The sequence below is a fragment of the Marmota monax genome, unplaced genomic scaffold (assembly GCF_021218885.2).
Source record: "Marmota monax isolate L192 unplaced genomic scaffold, Marmota_monax_Labrador192_F-V1.1 WCK01_AAM20220418_F8-fsc00045, whole genome shotgun sequence".
In the NCBI taxonomy this organism is placed as follows: domain Eukaryota; kingdom Metazoa; phylum Chordata; class Mammalia; order Rodentia; family Sciuridae; genus Marmota; species Marmota monax.
This window is the reverse complement of record NW_026692132.1, coordinates 11,177,884-11,195,967: the sequence shown is the minus strand read 5'-3', so window position 1 is coordinate 11,195,967 and position 18,084 is coordinate 11,177,884. Positions and strand designations below refer to the sequence as shown.

Here is an 18,084-nt window from a genome sequence, read left to right as displayed (position 1 = left end):
AATTCTCCAATCCTTCTTATTTTTTGAGACAGGGTCTCGCTAAGTTGCTTAGAGCCTGTAGGTTGCTGAGGCTGGCCTTGCTTTTGTGATCCTCCTGCCTTAGCCTCCTGAGTCACTAGAATTACAGGGATGTGCTACCATGCCTGGCTGGGGGGAAAAAAAACAAAAAACAACTTTTGGTTGCTGTTTATCATACAGTGTTCTGGAGAGCTAGACTGTCAAGTTTTGAATCCCAGCTCTGCCACTTACTAACTTACTGAGTGATCTTGGGCAAGCTAATTTTTTGCCTTAGTTTCCTCATCTGTAAAGTGAGGATGATAATTGTACCTATGTCATGTGGTTGTTAAATGAGTTACTATTTGCTAACAAAGAATTTAGATAAGTGTCTTGTGTATTGTAAGAACAGTCTGTGACTCGTCAAAAATACAGAGACTAGAATTTCAAAACCAAAATTGGCAAGAATTTTAGGATTAGGTTCCTTTAAAGGATCACAAAATCTACTTTCTAAGGAAACAATTATGTGATAGCCCTATACTTTGAACTGTTTGTCATTAGTGTCCTGGGTGACTTCTTTATTCCTGAATTGTGGAGCAGTCATAAGGACAGGTTGATCATTTAACTTGTGATAGAGTTAATCAAGACTTCCTTGTTTGGTTAGACATTACAAATGGTTTTAGTAACTCATTACTAATGCAAGAGAATCCTTAGGTGAGAGCAGGAAGTTAATATTGAGTCATCAGCAGTATAATGACAGTATTTTATTTGTTTTTAAAATATTACAGGAAGTAGTATTTGTTACAGTAGATAAGTTACTAATCAAGCAGTACTAGTAAATCTCACATAAAAATTTTATTTTCCCCCAGGATAAATAATTCTAATTTTGTATTATTCTAATATCTTTTTTAAAAAAAAATTATAGTTGTAGATGGACAGCATGCCTTTAATTAATTTTTATATGGTGCTAAGGATCAAACCCATTGCCTCACCCATGCCAGGCAAGTTCTCTGCCACTGAGCTACAGCCCCAGCCCATCTAATGTCTTTGTTTATCCTAATTCAGATTTCCTATCCTTTTTACATCTCATGAAAATGTTGGCCTCTTTTCCCCTCCCCTCCAGTTATAAGACTTATTTTTTTTTACCTTCTTCCCCAAAAAGGCTTTGGTGTAGAGATCATTCATGGTAGCGTAGCCTTTAACTCCCATCTTTTTCATGTCTAAAGACCTAGTTATAAAGTATGTACAAGTGAATTGGGATGAAAATATTGATTGCCTCTTCTGTCTTATCTGGAGGTTGTCCATGAATTTGAGGGAATTGTTATTAACCTTTAGTAGTACTAATCCCCCTTAAATATTACCCATTCAACTCTTTATTGGTTGAAATGATGAAAAATTTTCTAGCCTTTTTTTTTTAATATATATATTTTTAGTTGTAGATGGATACAATATCTTTGTGTGGTTCTGAGGAATAAAACCCAGTGCCTCACACGTGCTGGGTAAGCACTCTACCACTGAGCTACAACTCCAGCCCTCTATAGTCTGTTCGTCATCATGCATACTAAGTGAAACACTGTACCTTACTTGTTGATTATTTTGTCCCCTTCACACACACTGTCCTCCTCAATGTGTGTGTCCCCTACCTGGAATGTTCATGACCCAGATCATTCTGTTTTGGATTTGCATTGCATTCAGAGTAAAGCTTAAAGATCACTGCTCATTATTGCTCATCCTGATCTGCATTTCTAAAACATGTAGGTTGTGTCCACCCACATTTATGCTGCCTTTCTTTTTTCCCCCTTTCCTGTGCTTATCATTTGTTAACATTGTACTATATGTTGTAGAATGTGTTTTCTTGGCTAGAACAGAAAATCGGGATGATTTTGTTTATTTCTGTTATCATTGGGGCATGGAACAATGCTTGATTATATAATAGAAGCTTAATAAATACTTATTGTATTAAAGGATTTGTTATATCCCTATACCTTTGGTTTTATTGACACCAAGTAATAGAGAAATTGGAATTAGAAAAATAAAACAGAATATCTTGTTCCACATAAATAAAGGATTTTAACTGAATTTCATTTTGATTATGTTCATGTCAGCCATCATTCCCATTCTTTCTAAGTAATACTCACTATACTGGATAAGATGGAAAAATGCATGTGTATGCTTTTGTGTTCAAGAATTTCAGTCTCTGGGGGAAAAAAACCCACATATAATGAAATAATACTGTATGATAAATGCTATGACCTTGCATAAAGAAAGTGATCTTCTAACAAAAAGAAAGGGCTCTTTGCTTTACATTGAGAAAGTAGAGTTCTTAATTAAAAATTATTTGAATTTAAGTGGCCAGTAATAATTCCCATGGGTCATGTCAGTTCTTAGGTTCAGATGCCTACTTCTCGTTTCTATCTGGTCACTAGAGGACAGATGAGAAATTAATTTCGGTCTCCTCCTCCACAGTTCTACTTTGGGTCATTCTAATATTAAAAAAAAAAAAATTCACAATGACTCTTCTAAATTGCCTTCTGATAAGTTGGAAGCCATTTGCCTCATATAACTCTAGCAGACTTGGCTATGTGCTGCCCATGGTGCCTAACAATGAACAAATGTAATTGTATATAAGTTGAATAGATTCAAGAAGCAGGTATGTTCAAGCTAAAGAATGCTAAGCAGTTATTTTAAGTCAGTAGTTATCATAGTGTGTTTCCTAGACCAGCAGCATCACCATCATCTGGGAATTTTCAGGTCCAATCCCTGACCCACTGATCAGAAACTATAGGAGTGAGACTCAGCAGCATGTGTTTTAGTGAAGTGTCCAGTGATCCTGATACATAGTAATGCTTGAAGGCCATTGTTTTAGATCATTTTTTTGTAAATAAAATTTTGCCACTTAAATTTACTTCATTTTATATATTGCATATTGGAAAAGTGGTAATATTTATAGCACACTAAAATCCAAATATAAAATTGAACTTAAAGTCATCTTTATTTATTTTGATCTATCCCTGTCGTCTTCTAGAAACTTATTATTGGGGGAAGCCCAGATTTCTTAGACTTGTTGTCCTTATTCCATTCTATCTAGCCCAAACAGATGCTTGAACTAGTAGCCTAGTTTAATGGTATTCAACAGCTTAGTTTAATGGGATGACTTGGAATCTGCATTGAATTTCTTCACAAGACCACTGATAAAAAGTTTTTCTATTTGTATTATGTTTTTTAATTGACATTTAAGCTTTGAAGATTTTTTCTTTTCAATTTTCCATTTTAATTCTTCTACTAAATACTCAATTGTGGTGCAAAACTATTTAAAGGTTATCTTTTCTAATCTACACCTTGCCTTTTACCAGAGGTGTTTCTTTAATATAAAGAAAGCACTATGCAAATGAACCAAACAGACATTTCTCACAAAAGAAATACAATGACCAACAAATACATGAAAAAATGTTCAAAATCCTTAGGGATCAAGGGAATGCAAATAAAAAACTATACTGATCTCATTCCAGTTAGAATGGCTGTTATCAAAAATACAAATAATAAATGCTGGCGAGGATTTGGGGGAAAGGAACACTCATACATTGTTGGTGAGTCTGCAAATTAGTACAGCCACTTTGGAAGGCAATCTGGAAATTCCTCAAAAGACTAGGAATGGAACCATTATATGACCTAGCTATTCCACTCCTTGATATTTATCTAGAAGAGCTAAAATCACCATAATATAGTGATACATACATACACTGCTTACAGCAACACAATTCATAGTAGGCAGGTTATGAAACCAGCTGTAGGTACCTGTCAACAAATAGATAAAGAAAATATAAATATAGTATATGTATACAATAAAATTTTACTTAGCCATAAAGAATGAAAGTATAACATTTGCTGATAAATGGGTACTATCTGAAAAAAGCCAGACTCAGTCAAAGGTCAAATGTTTTCTGTCATGCAAAGAGAGAGAGAAATAAGGATTTTTTTAAACAAGGGGGATCTCATGAAAATAGAAGGGAGAACAGTGGAGGGAGTCAAGGGAAAGAGAAGGAGAAGGGTGGGAAAAGATAGGACCTTAGAGTGATGTTGACTAAACAATGCTGTATATGCATTTATGAATATATCCATGATGAGTTCCACTTTTACCTTTAACTATATTGCACCATTTAAAAAAAAAAACTAAATAGAAGCAAGGCTAACAGTAATGGAAAGGGATCGGGGAGACAAGAGGAGAGGACAATGGGATGTACTAGGGTTTGAAAAGAAGCAAATTATGTTATGCATTTATGAATATGTCAAAATGAATCTGATTTTTTATAATAATTATGTACCAATGAAAACATTCTTTTTAAAAAGCACCCCATCTTGGGCCTCCTCTTTCTGGATAAAAACAGAATGTTATGTAGAAAGTTTTAAAGATATAATAGACATAAGTGACTATATGAAGTGTTCTTTTCTGCCTGCCGTGCACATATTGTGTGTGTGTATATATGTGTGTTTCATGGTAGTAGGGATTGAATCCAGAACCTTGTGCATGGTAGGCAAGTGCCTTGCCACTGAGCTATATCCCCTGCCCTTAGCACACATATTTTGATATACATTTGAGTGCTTATGAAGTGATTAGTACAACTATTCTAATTGATATGCTTATTATTTAATTCTTTCATACAAAATATATAGAGAAAATAGACAATAGTGATTACACTATTGATTTTCCTAGGATTGCCTCCTTTATAGGTTCAAAATTTTTTCATTTAGATTATTCTTGATTATTTACATTATACTCTTCAAGAATAGTATTTGTGTATTTCCTGAATTTAACTTTTTGATTCTACCATTTTCAATGGGATTTTTAAAATTTTTATTTATTTTTTATTTTTTGGTACCGGGGATTGAACTTGGGCACTCGACTACTGAGTGATGTCCCCAGTCCTATTTTGTATTTTATTTAGAGACAGGGTTTCACTGAGTTGCTTAGCGCCTCACTGTTGCTGAGGCTGGTTTTGAACTTGAAGGTTTCCTGCCTCAATCTCCTGAGCCACTGAGATTACAGGTGTGCACCACTACCCGGCTTTTTAGAATTTCTGTGTGTGTGTGTCTGTTAGGCATCAAACCCAGGGCTTTATACATGTGGGCAAGCACTTTGCCACTGAGCCACATCGCCAGCCCTCGTTTTTATTGAAATTAATACTTCATGATTAAAACTTGGGAGTAAATGGGATAAATTCACTCTTTCACTTTTAGAGTTTAATTTTAGAAGGAAACACTAGCATAAAATAAATTTTGGGGGAATGTATTTATATCTTTAGGACAGTACATTGTATAGGTTAAAAATAAATTGAGACTATTTCAGATCTCAGTATGTTCATCTGTAAAAAAAGGGACAAAAACAGAACCTAATAAATCTGGATTTTTTTTTACATGTTATAATTAAAACCATATAATACTGACAAAATACTAGGCAAAACAGTAGAACACAATAGAAAGCCCAGAAACAAACTCAAATGAGGGCAAGAATTTGGTATATGATTCTTTCTTTTTAATTTTCCCCCCATAGCGTTATTGAGGTAAAATTGAAGTACAAGAAAATGAACATTTAAAAAAAAAAACAAAACTATTTTTTAGTTGTAGTTGGACATGATACCACTATTTATTTATTTATTTTTATGTGGTGCTGAGGATTGAATCTAGGACCTCACACGTGCTAGGCAAGTGCTCTACCACTAAACCACAACCCCAGCCCTAAAATGCATCTTTTTGAAGTATGCACTCTGATTAATTTTGACATGTATGTAACCAATACAGTCAATATAAAAAGAATTTCCATTACTTTTTTTAAAATTTGAAATCATGCAGACTCTGTTTCCTGCATGATTTATTACATTAGATATCAATCACCTTAAGATACATAGAACCCCACCCCCACATTTCAAAATTAAATGGTATACTTATAAATATCTCAAGCCAAGGAAGAAAGAACAAGAAACGTAAATAAAAAGTGCTTTGAACTAGTGATAATATAAGCTTAAAATATCAGCAACTCCGGGATGAAACAGTACTAGATGAACATTCGTAACTTAAAGTACTTGTATCAGAAAGAAGCTAGAAAAAAAATTACTTTCAAGTTATATAGTAGGAAGGAGAAAATAAGCATAGGAGCAGATATATATGAAATAGAGAAGAAATAATACAGCTAAAATTTAATAAGAATCAAACAAGTCTAATCAAGAAAAAAGAAGGAAAACAAATATTAGTATCAATGGAAAAAGAGATCAAAATAACCCTACAGATGCTAAAAATATATTAAGGTAATATTACAGTTGTATGCCAACATATGTGATAGCTTACATAACATGGTCTGTATTAGAGAAAAATCCCTGTGCTATTGAGAAGAAAGTGTATTCAGTCATTGATGGATGAAATATTCTATGTTTGTTAAGTCCAAATTATCAATTGTATTTTTTACTTCTATAGCTTCTTTGGTTTTTGTTTGGAGGATCTAACCAGTATTGACAGTCATATTAAAGTTACCTAATATTATTGTGTGTGGTCTATTTGATTCTTGAGATTGAGAGAGTTTATTTGATTTGTGTAGATACTCCATTGTTTGAGGCATAAATATTTACGATTGTTATGCCTTGTTGATGTGTAGTTTCTTTAAGCAGTGTGAAATGGCCTTCTTGATCCCTTCTGATTAACTTTGGCTTAAAGTCCTCTTTATCTGATATAAGGATAGAAATCCCTGCTCATTTATGCAATCCATATGAGTGGTATGTTTTTTCCCATCCTTTTACCTTCAGTCTGTGGACATCTTTGCCTATGAGGTAAGTCTTCTTGGAGACAGCATATGTATTGTTGGGTCTTGTTTTTCAATCCAATCTGCCAGTCTGTCTTTTGATTGATGGTTTTAGGCCATTAATATTCAAGGTTATTATTGAGATATGATTTATATTCTCGGTCATTTGGGTTTATTTCTAGTTTTTAATTTGAATTAGTTTCTGCTTTGATTGACTATTTCTTTAGTGTAGTTCCTCCCTTTGCTGGTTTTCATTTTTTTTTTTTTCATTTCGTATTCATGGAATATTTTGTTGAATATTCTGAGATTAAAGGCTTTCCAGTTGTAAATTCTTCTAACTTTTGTTTATCATAGAAGGTTTACATTTCATCTTCGAATATGAAGCTTAATTTTGCTGGATGAGATTCTTGATTGGCATCCATTTTCTTTCAGAGCTTGATATATATTATTCCAGGACCACCTAGCTTTGAGGGTCTGGGTTGAGAAATCAGCTGAGATCCTAATTGGTTATCCCCTATAGGTAATGTGATATTTTTCTCTTGCACCCTTTAAAATTCTATCCTTATTATGTATGTTAGGCATTTTCATTATAATGTGCCTTGTTGTGGGTCTGTTGTAATTTTGTACATTTGGTTCCTGTAAGTCTCTTGTATTTGGTTTTCCATTTCATTCTTTAGGTTTGGGAAATTTCATGATGCTATTTCATTAAAAAGATGTGCATTCCTTTGGTTTGTATCTCTGTGCCTTCATCTTTCCTGATAAATGTTAAATTTGGTCTTTTCATGTATCCTATAGTTCTTGTAAGTTCTGTATGTGGTTTCTTAATATCTTCTCTCCATGGTCAATTCTGTTTTCAGTATTATATATTTTTGTCTTCATTGCCTGAGGTTCTGTCTTTCTAGTGGTCTGGTCTGTTGGTGATGCTTTCCATTGAATTTTCAATTTGGTTACTTGTTTCCTTCATTTCAAGGTTTTCCACTTAATTTCTGCCTTTTTATTGAAGTGATTTACTTCCTGTATTCTCTCTAATCTCATTTTTTATACCATCCTTAATTTGCACATCAGCTTAACTATGTAAATTCTGAACTCCTGGCATTTCTAATGCTGTGGTGTCAATGTATTATGTTATTGGAGTATATTGGTTAGTTTGGGGCAGTTTGTTTCCTTGCTTTTTCATGTTATTTTTGTGTCTACCCATCTGAGAGTATGGATCTAAGGTAATAGAGTTTCTGCCCTGTGGACTTAAAGTATCCCTTAAGGTTTCCACTACCTTGCTGTTTAGGGGGAGACAAAATAATAATAACCACTAATGCAAACACTATACAGCATTAAACCAAATAATTATTATTTGATTTAATTATCACAACAGATAGAAATGATGCAATAAGCTATTGCCTACAATAAAAATAACAAGTTTGCAAAAGGGTTTATAGTTTCAAATGATAGACAGGGGCGGGGGGAACAGAAGTGATATAAGATGTGATGATTTTAAGGCAAGAAGAGAGAAGAAGTAAAAAATTAAAGGAAGAGTGAAAGAACAATAGAGAGTGGCTGTTAGCAGAAGAAAAGAGAATCAAGGGAAACAGGAAGAAAAAAAATATATATATTATAAAAAGTAAAACTTTTAAAAAAAGAGGGACTGGGGATATAGCTCATTTGGTAGAGTGCCTGCCTTACATACACAAGGCCCTGGGTTCAATCCCCAGCATCACAAAAACAAACAAACAAATAAACCTAAAATATACTCATCAAACATCCTAGTTCACAAAAAACTTATCCAGAAAAAATAACTTGCTTCAAAGATGTCAGAAATTAGAAAATATGAATATGTATAAATGCTCATGTACCATTAAGGCCACAATTAAACAGAGAAAAAAAGTAAGAAAAAATAAATGATCTTGATGAATTTAAGAATTCTTTCTGTTGGAGTTTAAAAGATTCTCAGTGGTTTTAGGTGGGGTCATCTGGAGGGTTATGCTTCATCCTCTGGATTGCTGGAGTGAGTGAGGTAATTCCTTAGGTGGAATTTTTGGAGGCAGGCTTCAGGCTTATGTAGATTCAAGATTCTTACTGAATGCCAGTTGGTCTGGAGATTTTAAATCATCACACTTCTCAGTGCCCATACTTGCTGGTCCACACTGGACTGTACACCAGGGATCTCCCCTGGTTTCACTCGTGTGGTGAGAGACCCAGTTCTTAGTCCCCTAAATCACCTTCAAATCCCACATTTCCAGGTCTTAGGTTCAGTCTCCAAATAATCTCTCCCACCCACCGCCCTTCAGAGTTCTGGGCAGATCACGAATCTGTGGATTTAAATATGTAATTTCATCATCTTGTACTGGTGATGATGAAACTATTAGTGGTGGAGGTGCTATTGCTATCAGCTCTCTCACAATGTACTATTGTTAATAATAACATAAATCAATAAATGTATACAAAGAAGAACTTCATGAAAAGTTGAGAAAATTGGGAGAGTGAAGACAATTTAAGAAATAAGTCCAGCTGGATGCAAGGGTGTATGCCTGTAATCCCAGTGACTCAGGAAGCTGAGGAAGGAATATGGAAAGTTTGAGGCTAGCTTCAGCAACTTAATGAGACCCGCAACACCAAATAAGAGATAAAAAGGGCCGGGATAAAGCTGAGTGGCAAAGAGCTCCTAGGTTAAATCCCCAGTACCAGAAAAGAAGAAGAATGAGGTGGCACACATCTGTAATTCCAGCTGCTGGGGAAGCTGACATAGGAAGATCACAAATTCAAGGCCAGCCTGAGCAACTTAGTGAGACCCTGCTTAAAGATGTAGTTCATTTGTAGAGCCCTTGCCTAGTGTACATGAGGCCCTGGGTTCAATCCTCAGTACTGAAAAATAGAAAGAAAAAAAGAAGGCAGTCCAGTTGGTGTAGGATTTGGGCATTTTCCTTTTGATAGTAGAGAGCAATGGAAATACTTTTAGTGAGAGAAGGAGTGACATATAAAAGTTGATTAGAAAGGACTTTAAGAATGTGGTTCAGAAATAGAGCACTTACTTATCATTTGCCAGGCCCTTGTTTGTCCCCAGACTCTAACCCACCCCGCAAAAAGAAAGAATTTTAAGAAAACCCTGGTGGCTGTTTGATACAAAGTAGTTGAGTAAAAGAGATGAGAAGTCAGACACCAAGGAAGGAAGCTCTGACAGTTAAGAAAAAGAGATGGTAAATATTGATGTCTGAGCTCTTAGAGACCAACTAGGGGAGATAAATCAGAATGAAATTGGAATGTCCAGGATGAAATGGATGGAGCAGGTAGGAAAAGTTTTGTTTGTATCTAAGATACGTCCTGTAGTTCTAACTCGGATAACTAAGGGGAAGAGTAATGCTACTGAGAAATGATATAGAGTCACTGGAAATATAGTGTGGTGGTAGCATGCACAAGACCCTGGTACTGCAAAAGACAGAATCTTCATAGTTAACCTTCTAATGAAAGTTTCTTGTGGTTGTTGAAACTCCTCAAAGGCATTCATTGACAACTATTATTGGACTTGTTTATCCAAGTTATCCAAGGACTGTTACCTCCCCAAAGCAATTGTCTGGCTACCCTCATTAAAACAAAAGTCTTAAGAGTATTCTGTAGTCCTATCTCCCAGATGTTGTTTCTTCATTCTGTAGCTTTGAAATGTTTCATCGTCCTCCTTTTCTTCTTGAGAAATTTGCTTTCTAACAGCATTAACATTTCTAACAGCGTTAGCATTTAACCCTGCCCTTCTTCCAAGCTTTTAGCAAACTTCCAACTACCCATCCCCACCTGGCCTTTTTAAAAATATGCTTTTTTGGACAGTAGTTTTCTGAATTATAGTTTTCTTGGTGTAAGCCAGTCAAATAAATAATGGAAATAAATGGAGCTTGGCAGTCCTTGCTAAAAGTGTGCACTGTATTAAATAAAATGTTCATAATACTTTAGATGTTCTAAAAACACCTGCATGTATTTCTTATTACAGAACCTTGAAGTCCCTAATAAGGTACTGTCACAAAACTGATTGGACTGGGAACTAAGTCCCTGTACTGTAGTACTTCCATGACTTGTATTAACAGTAATAATTATTTGGGTTATGACTTCCGAAAAGATTTTTTTCCCCTGTCATTTGTGTCTTTGGGGATGTCAATATTATTATTTGATAGTTTCTTTTTAGTTGAGAAAAATTAGGTTAGGTACAAGGTTCAACTTTCTTCTCTGAACACAGACTTTTAATCTGTTTTAATGAATTGTTTTATGTTAAGATGTGTTTTCTCTTTAAAATAGCACTCCTCCCACTTTGTTTTTTTTTTTTTTTTTTTTGGGTGCACCAAATTGAAACCAATCCTGATTTATTTAATTTTTTTCTTCTGTGTTATAGGTCCTCTTCCTGATGGATGGGAGCAAGCCATGACTCAGGATGGAGAAATTTACTATATAAACCATAAGAACAAGACCACCTCTTGGCTAGACCCAAGGCTTGACCCTCGTTTTGGTAAAGGTTCATCTCAAAACCTTTTTAGATATTTTTGATTACTTTTTTAATGTGTGAATTTAGGAAAGCACATTTAAAACTGCATTGCTTCATAGTATTAAAAATGACTGCTCACTGAACTTTTCCCATTATTGTTTTTTTACCTTTTCATTTTCAATTTGAGAGGTTTAGGTCTAACTTGACTTTTTAGTCTGGATTGGATGAGAGAATGGTATAGTCGCTTACGAGTCAGAATTACTGTTACTTACTTACTAACCAGAATTCATGTTTTGGGGAAACACATCCACCTTCTTGATAATGGTCTCTCTCTACCTGATTGCTGTCAGATAACACTGAAATAATCAGGCTATCAGATAACACTGAAAATCTGGAATACCAGCTTTTGTCAGTGACCTGGTGTCTGCTTATGTTTAACTTCTGAGAGTGATGGGCACCATCCCATGCTTGAGTGTTATTCTAAGTGGTGGTGATTGGGGGGACCTGTAGCCCTAGAAATGGTCTAATGAAAGCATTTCCCCCTCTTTTGCCCATTTTTCTTTTTTGTAAATAAAAATACTTCCCTTTGTTTTTTATATAAGAAGCAAAAGGCATGCCATATTTCCCTCCTGATGACATAGATAAATCACCAGTGCTCAGAGGAACTCTTCCCTTTCAAATGTGCACATTGTGATAAAAGTATACAAGTTGTTTAGTGCCCTTTTATCCATATTTTCCCACTGTTTTTAGTTTCTTCAGTTGGGTTTCTGAGATATTTTTCCAAAGCCATGGAAAAATGAGTCTAAAAAGAAGCAGATAATTGTGGTTTTGAAGCTCTCATCATGGACTAGATGCAGCTTAATGAAAACAACGTGCAGATCACAGAGTAGGTCAGACTGAAGGGATGCGGAACCTTTGAAGCTGTACAGGGGTTGACCTAACAACAACTGTGAGGCCCTTACAGGAAAGAAGAATTAACTCTGTGAATGCCATCAAAACACAACTCTAGGAGGAGAAAGAAAAAGAAAATTATTGGGAGTTGGTTGGATAAAACAACTCCCTGTCAGGAACATTAGGAACAAGTTCTCCTGTGTCTTAGATATGCTTTAAAAACAAACAGTATTCAGTTTTACCTCAGATTGCCTGACTATTTGGCTTCATTGACTGACCGAAACCCCTATTCAAAGTAAAGTCAAAGGTGCTATCAAGGCAGAGACTGTGACTTTGACAGAGATCCGGTTTGTCTTAAATGCCAGGCTTTTGAGCTTTAAGACTTCTTTGGGTGTTAAACAAAACAGTGTGTCACGTTAATAATTTGCAGCTTCAGATTTTATTTAATATTTGAATAAGCCTGTGGTTGAAGTAGGAAATCAAGTAAGGTGGAAAATATAATAAATTTGTATGGAGTGGAATGACAATGGACATGTTTCCTTAAATCATATTTATTGGAATGAATTAAACTTGTCCACATTTTGGAAAATTCAAAGAATAGTGTTATGAGTAAAATACCCCCCAAATCCTTAAATTATGAAAGATGATAATTAACTCATAATTAACCTCAGAGATCAGGAATCAAAGCTTTTTTAAAAAGAATATTTTCACTTAAGGGCTGGGGTTGTGGGTCAGTGGTAGAGCACTTGCCTCTGGGTTCAATTATCAGCACTGCATATAAATAAAAAAGAAAGGTCATTCAGCAACTAACTAAATAAAATATATTCTTTATTCTTTTTTTTTTTTTAAAAAGAATAGTTTTACTTAAAACAGATAAGTAAAATATCTTTGCTGTGAGATTAAGTACATTCACTGATTATACCCATCACTTAGTCTTTTGTTTTAATCATGGGAAGATATTTTTTAAAAGTACTTCTTTCTACCTCTTACTTACACACACACACACACACACACACACACACACACACACGCACGCGCACATACAATTAGATATGCCAAAAAAGTTTCATGAAATTCTCCTATTGCATTTAGTTTCCCTTTTTGGGCCCACTGTGTATGTGTATTCCAGACAGGCTTGACAACATGCCAGAGCTTTTTATTTTGTGGCCGACTTTTAATCTGTTCCAGACCTTTTCAGTCAGAGAGCTCAAGTGTAACTGAAGGGGGTGCAGGAAAGAAAAAAAAAAAACATGTGGGTTTCTCTGATCTAGAGTGACAGCAAATAGAGACAAGCTGTTAACTGCTGGATTTGAAGTTTTCCCTGAAATCTGAAGTTCTGTATAAAGGATTATGTTTTATCTCTGCCAAAGAAATATAAACTATTCTCTTATTTCTGACCTTTGAGCCATGAAAACACAAGCAAATGGTATAGGTCATTGCTTTCATGGTTGGGGAGTTCACTTTCCTATATTTTCTAAATCTGTATTAAAGTATTGGCCAGTTTTTAGCTCAAATGGACCTGTCTTTTGACATCTTAGATTGAAAGATAACACACTGTGTAAGCTTAATTTTCTTATCAGATTCTTTAATTTAGAATTTAAAAATAATTTGCCACTTTTTTGCATCCTCTATGATGTTAGTAAGATACCAATATAATACTAGAAAATTAAATACTAATTTGTTGGGGATTGGTTCCTTTTTTGTCTGATTTTTTTTTCTTTTAACATTTAATACCTGTATGTCTTTATATTGTTTAGATAATTTATTAGTAATTTATAACAAGTCAAATAGTAGTATGGATGTACTGATATTTGTTAAGCTTTTAAAAAGAAGGCTTTTATGTTTGTATTTTAAGGAATCATTAAGAATGATTTTATTCTGTAAAAAGAATATGGATCCTTGAGTATTATGCAGACCATTAAATTATTTCATAAAATATGTTAGGTATACTTTTTGTTGCTAGAAATTTTATGCCAGTAAACATGAAGAATCTCAAGTTTAAATATTACCTTGTATATTGTACAATTATGTTTTATATAACATAGTCATCTGAATGTTTTCCTGAGAAAGCCTTAATGAAAACACACTAACTTTAGTTTCTGTTCATCAAAATGAAAAAAGGACTCTAAACACTTAAAAAGCCAGTGAAATGATCTTGTATAATATTATTGTCCTTTTTATATAAAAGATCTATTAAAATAATGTTAGTGCTCTGTATTCTTAGACATAAGTACTGATGGTACCACTGAGATAAAACGGGTATAAACAAATTATTGAAGCCAGATATTTGGGGGAAAAGGTATACTTTTGAATTTTAAAGGAAGTAATGAACAATCTATTGTGGTAAAAGCAGAACATCCTTTAATTCCTAGCTACAATTCTGTGCCCGAAGTGTTAAAAGTAATTAAAATTCAGATGTTGATTTTGGCCCCTTGTTTCCAGGTTTTACAAAACTTACTATATGTGTGTGTAATGTTTCTTGATGTAAGAAAAAATTTACCTAGAAATAAAATGATAAGTAAATTACACACATATATGTATAATTATTTAAAATTGGTCCCTAAAGCCAAAAATTCTTCAGCACATCTTTCATTTCAAAACTAAATTATATGTGCCATGTACTGTGGTGTAATCTACAGAACACCTGTAATCACAGTCAGGATGGTGAGACAGGATGATCATAAGTTCAAGTCCAGTCTGGGCAATTTAATAAAATCCTGTCTGAAAATAAAATAGAAGTGAGACTGGGAATATAGCTCAGTGGTAGACCCTTTGCCTAGCATTTGTGAGGTCTTGGGTTCAATCTCCAGTACTGCAATCAGTCAATTTAATCAATAAATATAATTTGTATTGATAATTAAATATCTATTTTAATTACAATTGTTGACATTCATTAACCTTCTTCTCTTAAGACTGAATATTTCTGGTAACTGTTATAAGTAATATTTTTCTTTTGATTAAAAAGTCACAATTTAATGGCCCACTACATACCTAAGAATCTGTCCAATCTGTCCAATTTAGTGATAAGGGGGGAAAAACACTAAATAGGCTTAGAAACTAAAAGTGTAAATTAATTAATAATGTCATGGTTACAATGTTGACACCAAATTATTTGAGTTTATTGAAGGGTAATTCTCTTGACATCTATACATTAAAAACAAGAGATTTTGTTGTTGTTGTTTTTGGTTTTTTACCAACTCTATTAAATTTGTCCTGATAATCCAAGATAATCAATATTTGGTTGTATTCTACACTAACTACTTAGGATAGAAAAATATGATGTTTCATTGTGTTTTAGTTACTAGCTAAAATGTTAACAATTAGTAGCTAAAAATGTTAACAATTTCACAGAATTTGACCTGAAAAGAAATTTGTGATTCTTTCATCAGCATTTCTCAGTGAAAGGAATGTCATTTTGGGCACTGAAGGATACTCAGCATCCCTAGACCACTAAATGCCATAGAGTCACCCAGTTATTTTGATTCTCCAGATAACAAACACATATTTTGAAATACATTATTAAAAAATAATGATGATGGAAGAAGTAGGGAATATTTCTTCAGCTTGAGCTTCTCTGAGGTCTAGGGAAATGGTAATCTGAGGTTGTATAGTTAAGCAACAGAACCAAAATCTAAACATTTTTTTTTTCCTAGCCCTGCCAAAACAAGGCCTCAAAAGTTAGTTGAAATACTTGGAATTGCTTCTATGGAAATATTTAGTAAAAGACAAAAGATTTATATGATCTGAAGAAAAAACAGCGTATCTAGATTTCTGTTGATACCATAAGATCTTTAGATTGCTTACCAATATCTTTCAAACACACTTCTAATATACCTGTTCTAATATATATAGGGCTTTCAGAGGGAGGAAGCACAGTAGTTAGTGTACTTGTGTCCTATATTGTGACTCATCTTGAGCAAATTACCCAAAACTAATGAGTTTCTTAGAAGAGAATTATAAGATCTCTAATTGGATCAGACTTTGAAGCCATCTAGTTTAATTGTCTAGGCAGTTCATTCCTCACCTATGTGAAATTCTTAAGAGACTGTCTTCCAGTCTGAGCTTGACCTTTTCCTTGACAGGTTTACTGCATTTTACAGCAGTCCATTCTATTTAATGAAAATCCTAATGATCAGAAAGTTTGTGTCCCTTTATTACTTAGAAATTACTTCCATTTTTCTCTTCTGTGGTTTCCCCAGTTTTTCATGTTTTGAGAGTTCTCTGTTAATAGTTCAATCACTTTCTTTTGATGCCTTTCATTTTAGTATTGCCTCTTTAAATGTGATAGTCTGTGATGTTTTATATGTACATTACCCAGTAAGAAGAATGGTTATGGCATTGACCTGACCTGGCATTTCCTGTGACCTCTGTCAGACCACTTTTCAAATCTGCAGTAAAGGCTAGCATCCTGTATTGCATAAGACAGTTGTATAATGTACTAGATTTAATTAAATTGTCATGTAGAAAAACTTACCTTCTCAATTGGGAATCAAGAGATCCAAGTGGTTCTGATATCAGAAAGTGAACCATCTGATTCAGAAAGATATCTGACTTCTCTTGACTTAATTTGACTAATGTAAATATGACTGGATTAAACTAGATGGTCTTAAGAATGTTTCCACTCTTTAATTAACTGAATATAGTATGCTACATTTTAAATTCTTCAATAACTCCTTTGGACCCTTGTGGAAGGTTACTTCTCAATCGACTTAAGTTGAGTGCTTTGAGATTTCAGAGGTGAAGAGCTATTTGTTGTACCATTTAAGTTTATTTGGTCACAGGAATTACTATTGAAGAGGAGACAGTGAAATTCTCAACCTTTAATCTAAACATAAGCTATATCACATAAGGATACTGAGACAGACAAATCTGATGGGGGATAGAAAGTGATGATGGGTGGAATAGTGAAGCTGTATCCATACTCTCAAACTTGCAATTATTAGCAGGTGCAGCTTTACTACCTTAAAGATAGTTCATTGTTGGTGTGCTGTGTTTTTAAAATTTAGAATACCCATAATGTTGCAATGATAGAAAATCTAATATGAGTGAATTTGGGGATTAGTTCCAGGCTATGTGCTTATTGAAGCCTGATTTAAGGCATTCTCTTAGAGATTGATACTGTTGACCTTTTTTTTTTTTTTTTTTTGTACCAGGAATTGACCTACTGAGTCACATCTCCAGCCTGTTTTTTCTTTTTGAACAGAGTCTTGCTAAGTTGCTCAGGGTCTCACTAAGTTTCTGAGACTGGCTTTGAACTCAGCCTCCCAAACTGCTGGGATAATAGGTGTGTCCCACTGTGCCTAGCTATTGCCCTCTTTCTGACTTAAAAAAAGTTTGCTGACATGAATATTTTAATACATAAATTAATAAATATCAAAATTAGCTCAGTACTTTACTTTTTTTGTTTGTTTTAATATATGGCAAATTCAGTAGAATAGTGCCAAAATCATTTCTTTTGGCAGTGCTAGGGATTGTACTCAGGGCCTTGTGCATGCTAGGCAATAACCCCCTCTACCACAGATCTATATACCCAGACTTATATGCAGTTTCTGCTTGATATATAGTTCAGCTATAGATAATTATAGCTAAGAAAATGCTTGTTTTTGAAGTTACTCATACAAGATTTTTAAAAAACAAAAGTTTATATTATAGTCACTATGATAATTTAAATTAGTAGCCTATTTGTGTTATTAAAGCCCATTATATCAAACACACACATACATAAACTGGGCTTTGTTTCTGAGAGTGTTTCGACTTATATTTGTATTAACTCTGCATTAAACACAGGTATCTTATAAAATATGATGGTGTTGCTTACCACTTTTTGTACCAACCCAGAGATTCTGATAAAAGGAAAGAAAAAGAAATTATAAAGATCCTGTAATCTCAGCTACTTGAGAGGTTGAGTCAAGAGGATTGCAAGTTAAAGGCCAGACTAAGCAATGTAGGGAGGATA

At 34.1% G+C, this 18,084-nt stretch overlaps 1 protein-coding gene and 1 non-coding gene across 9 annotated transcripts in view; one reads left to right on the top strand and one right to left on the bottom strand.

Moving 5' to 3' along the window:
• The window catches only part of Yap1 (Yes1 associated transcriptional regulator), a 108,039-nt gene that overhangs the window by 58,290 nt on the left and 31,665 nt on the right, over positions 1-18,084 (top strand). For 4 of the 8 annotated variants that reach the window (XM_046466787.2, XM_046466768.2, XM_046466737.2 and 1 more), the window contains exon 4: positions 11,148-11,261. In XM_046466787.2, the coding sequence (XP_046322743.1) occupies positions 11,148-11,261 (114 nt within the window). Of the gene's footprint in view, positions 1-11,147; positions 11,268-18,084 lie in introns of all 8 variants that reach the window. The other 4 variants (XM_046466776.2, XM_046466759.2, XM_046466730.2 and 1 more) reach the window with 1 other exon arrangement.
• On the bottom strand, positions 15,780-15,891 carry LOC124108746 (U5 spliceosomal RNA). The gene has a single exon (XR_006856760.1). It is a non-coding gene; the product is annotated as a U5 spliceosomal RNA (small nuclear RNA).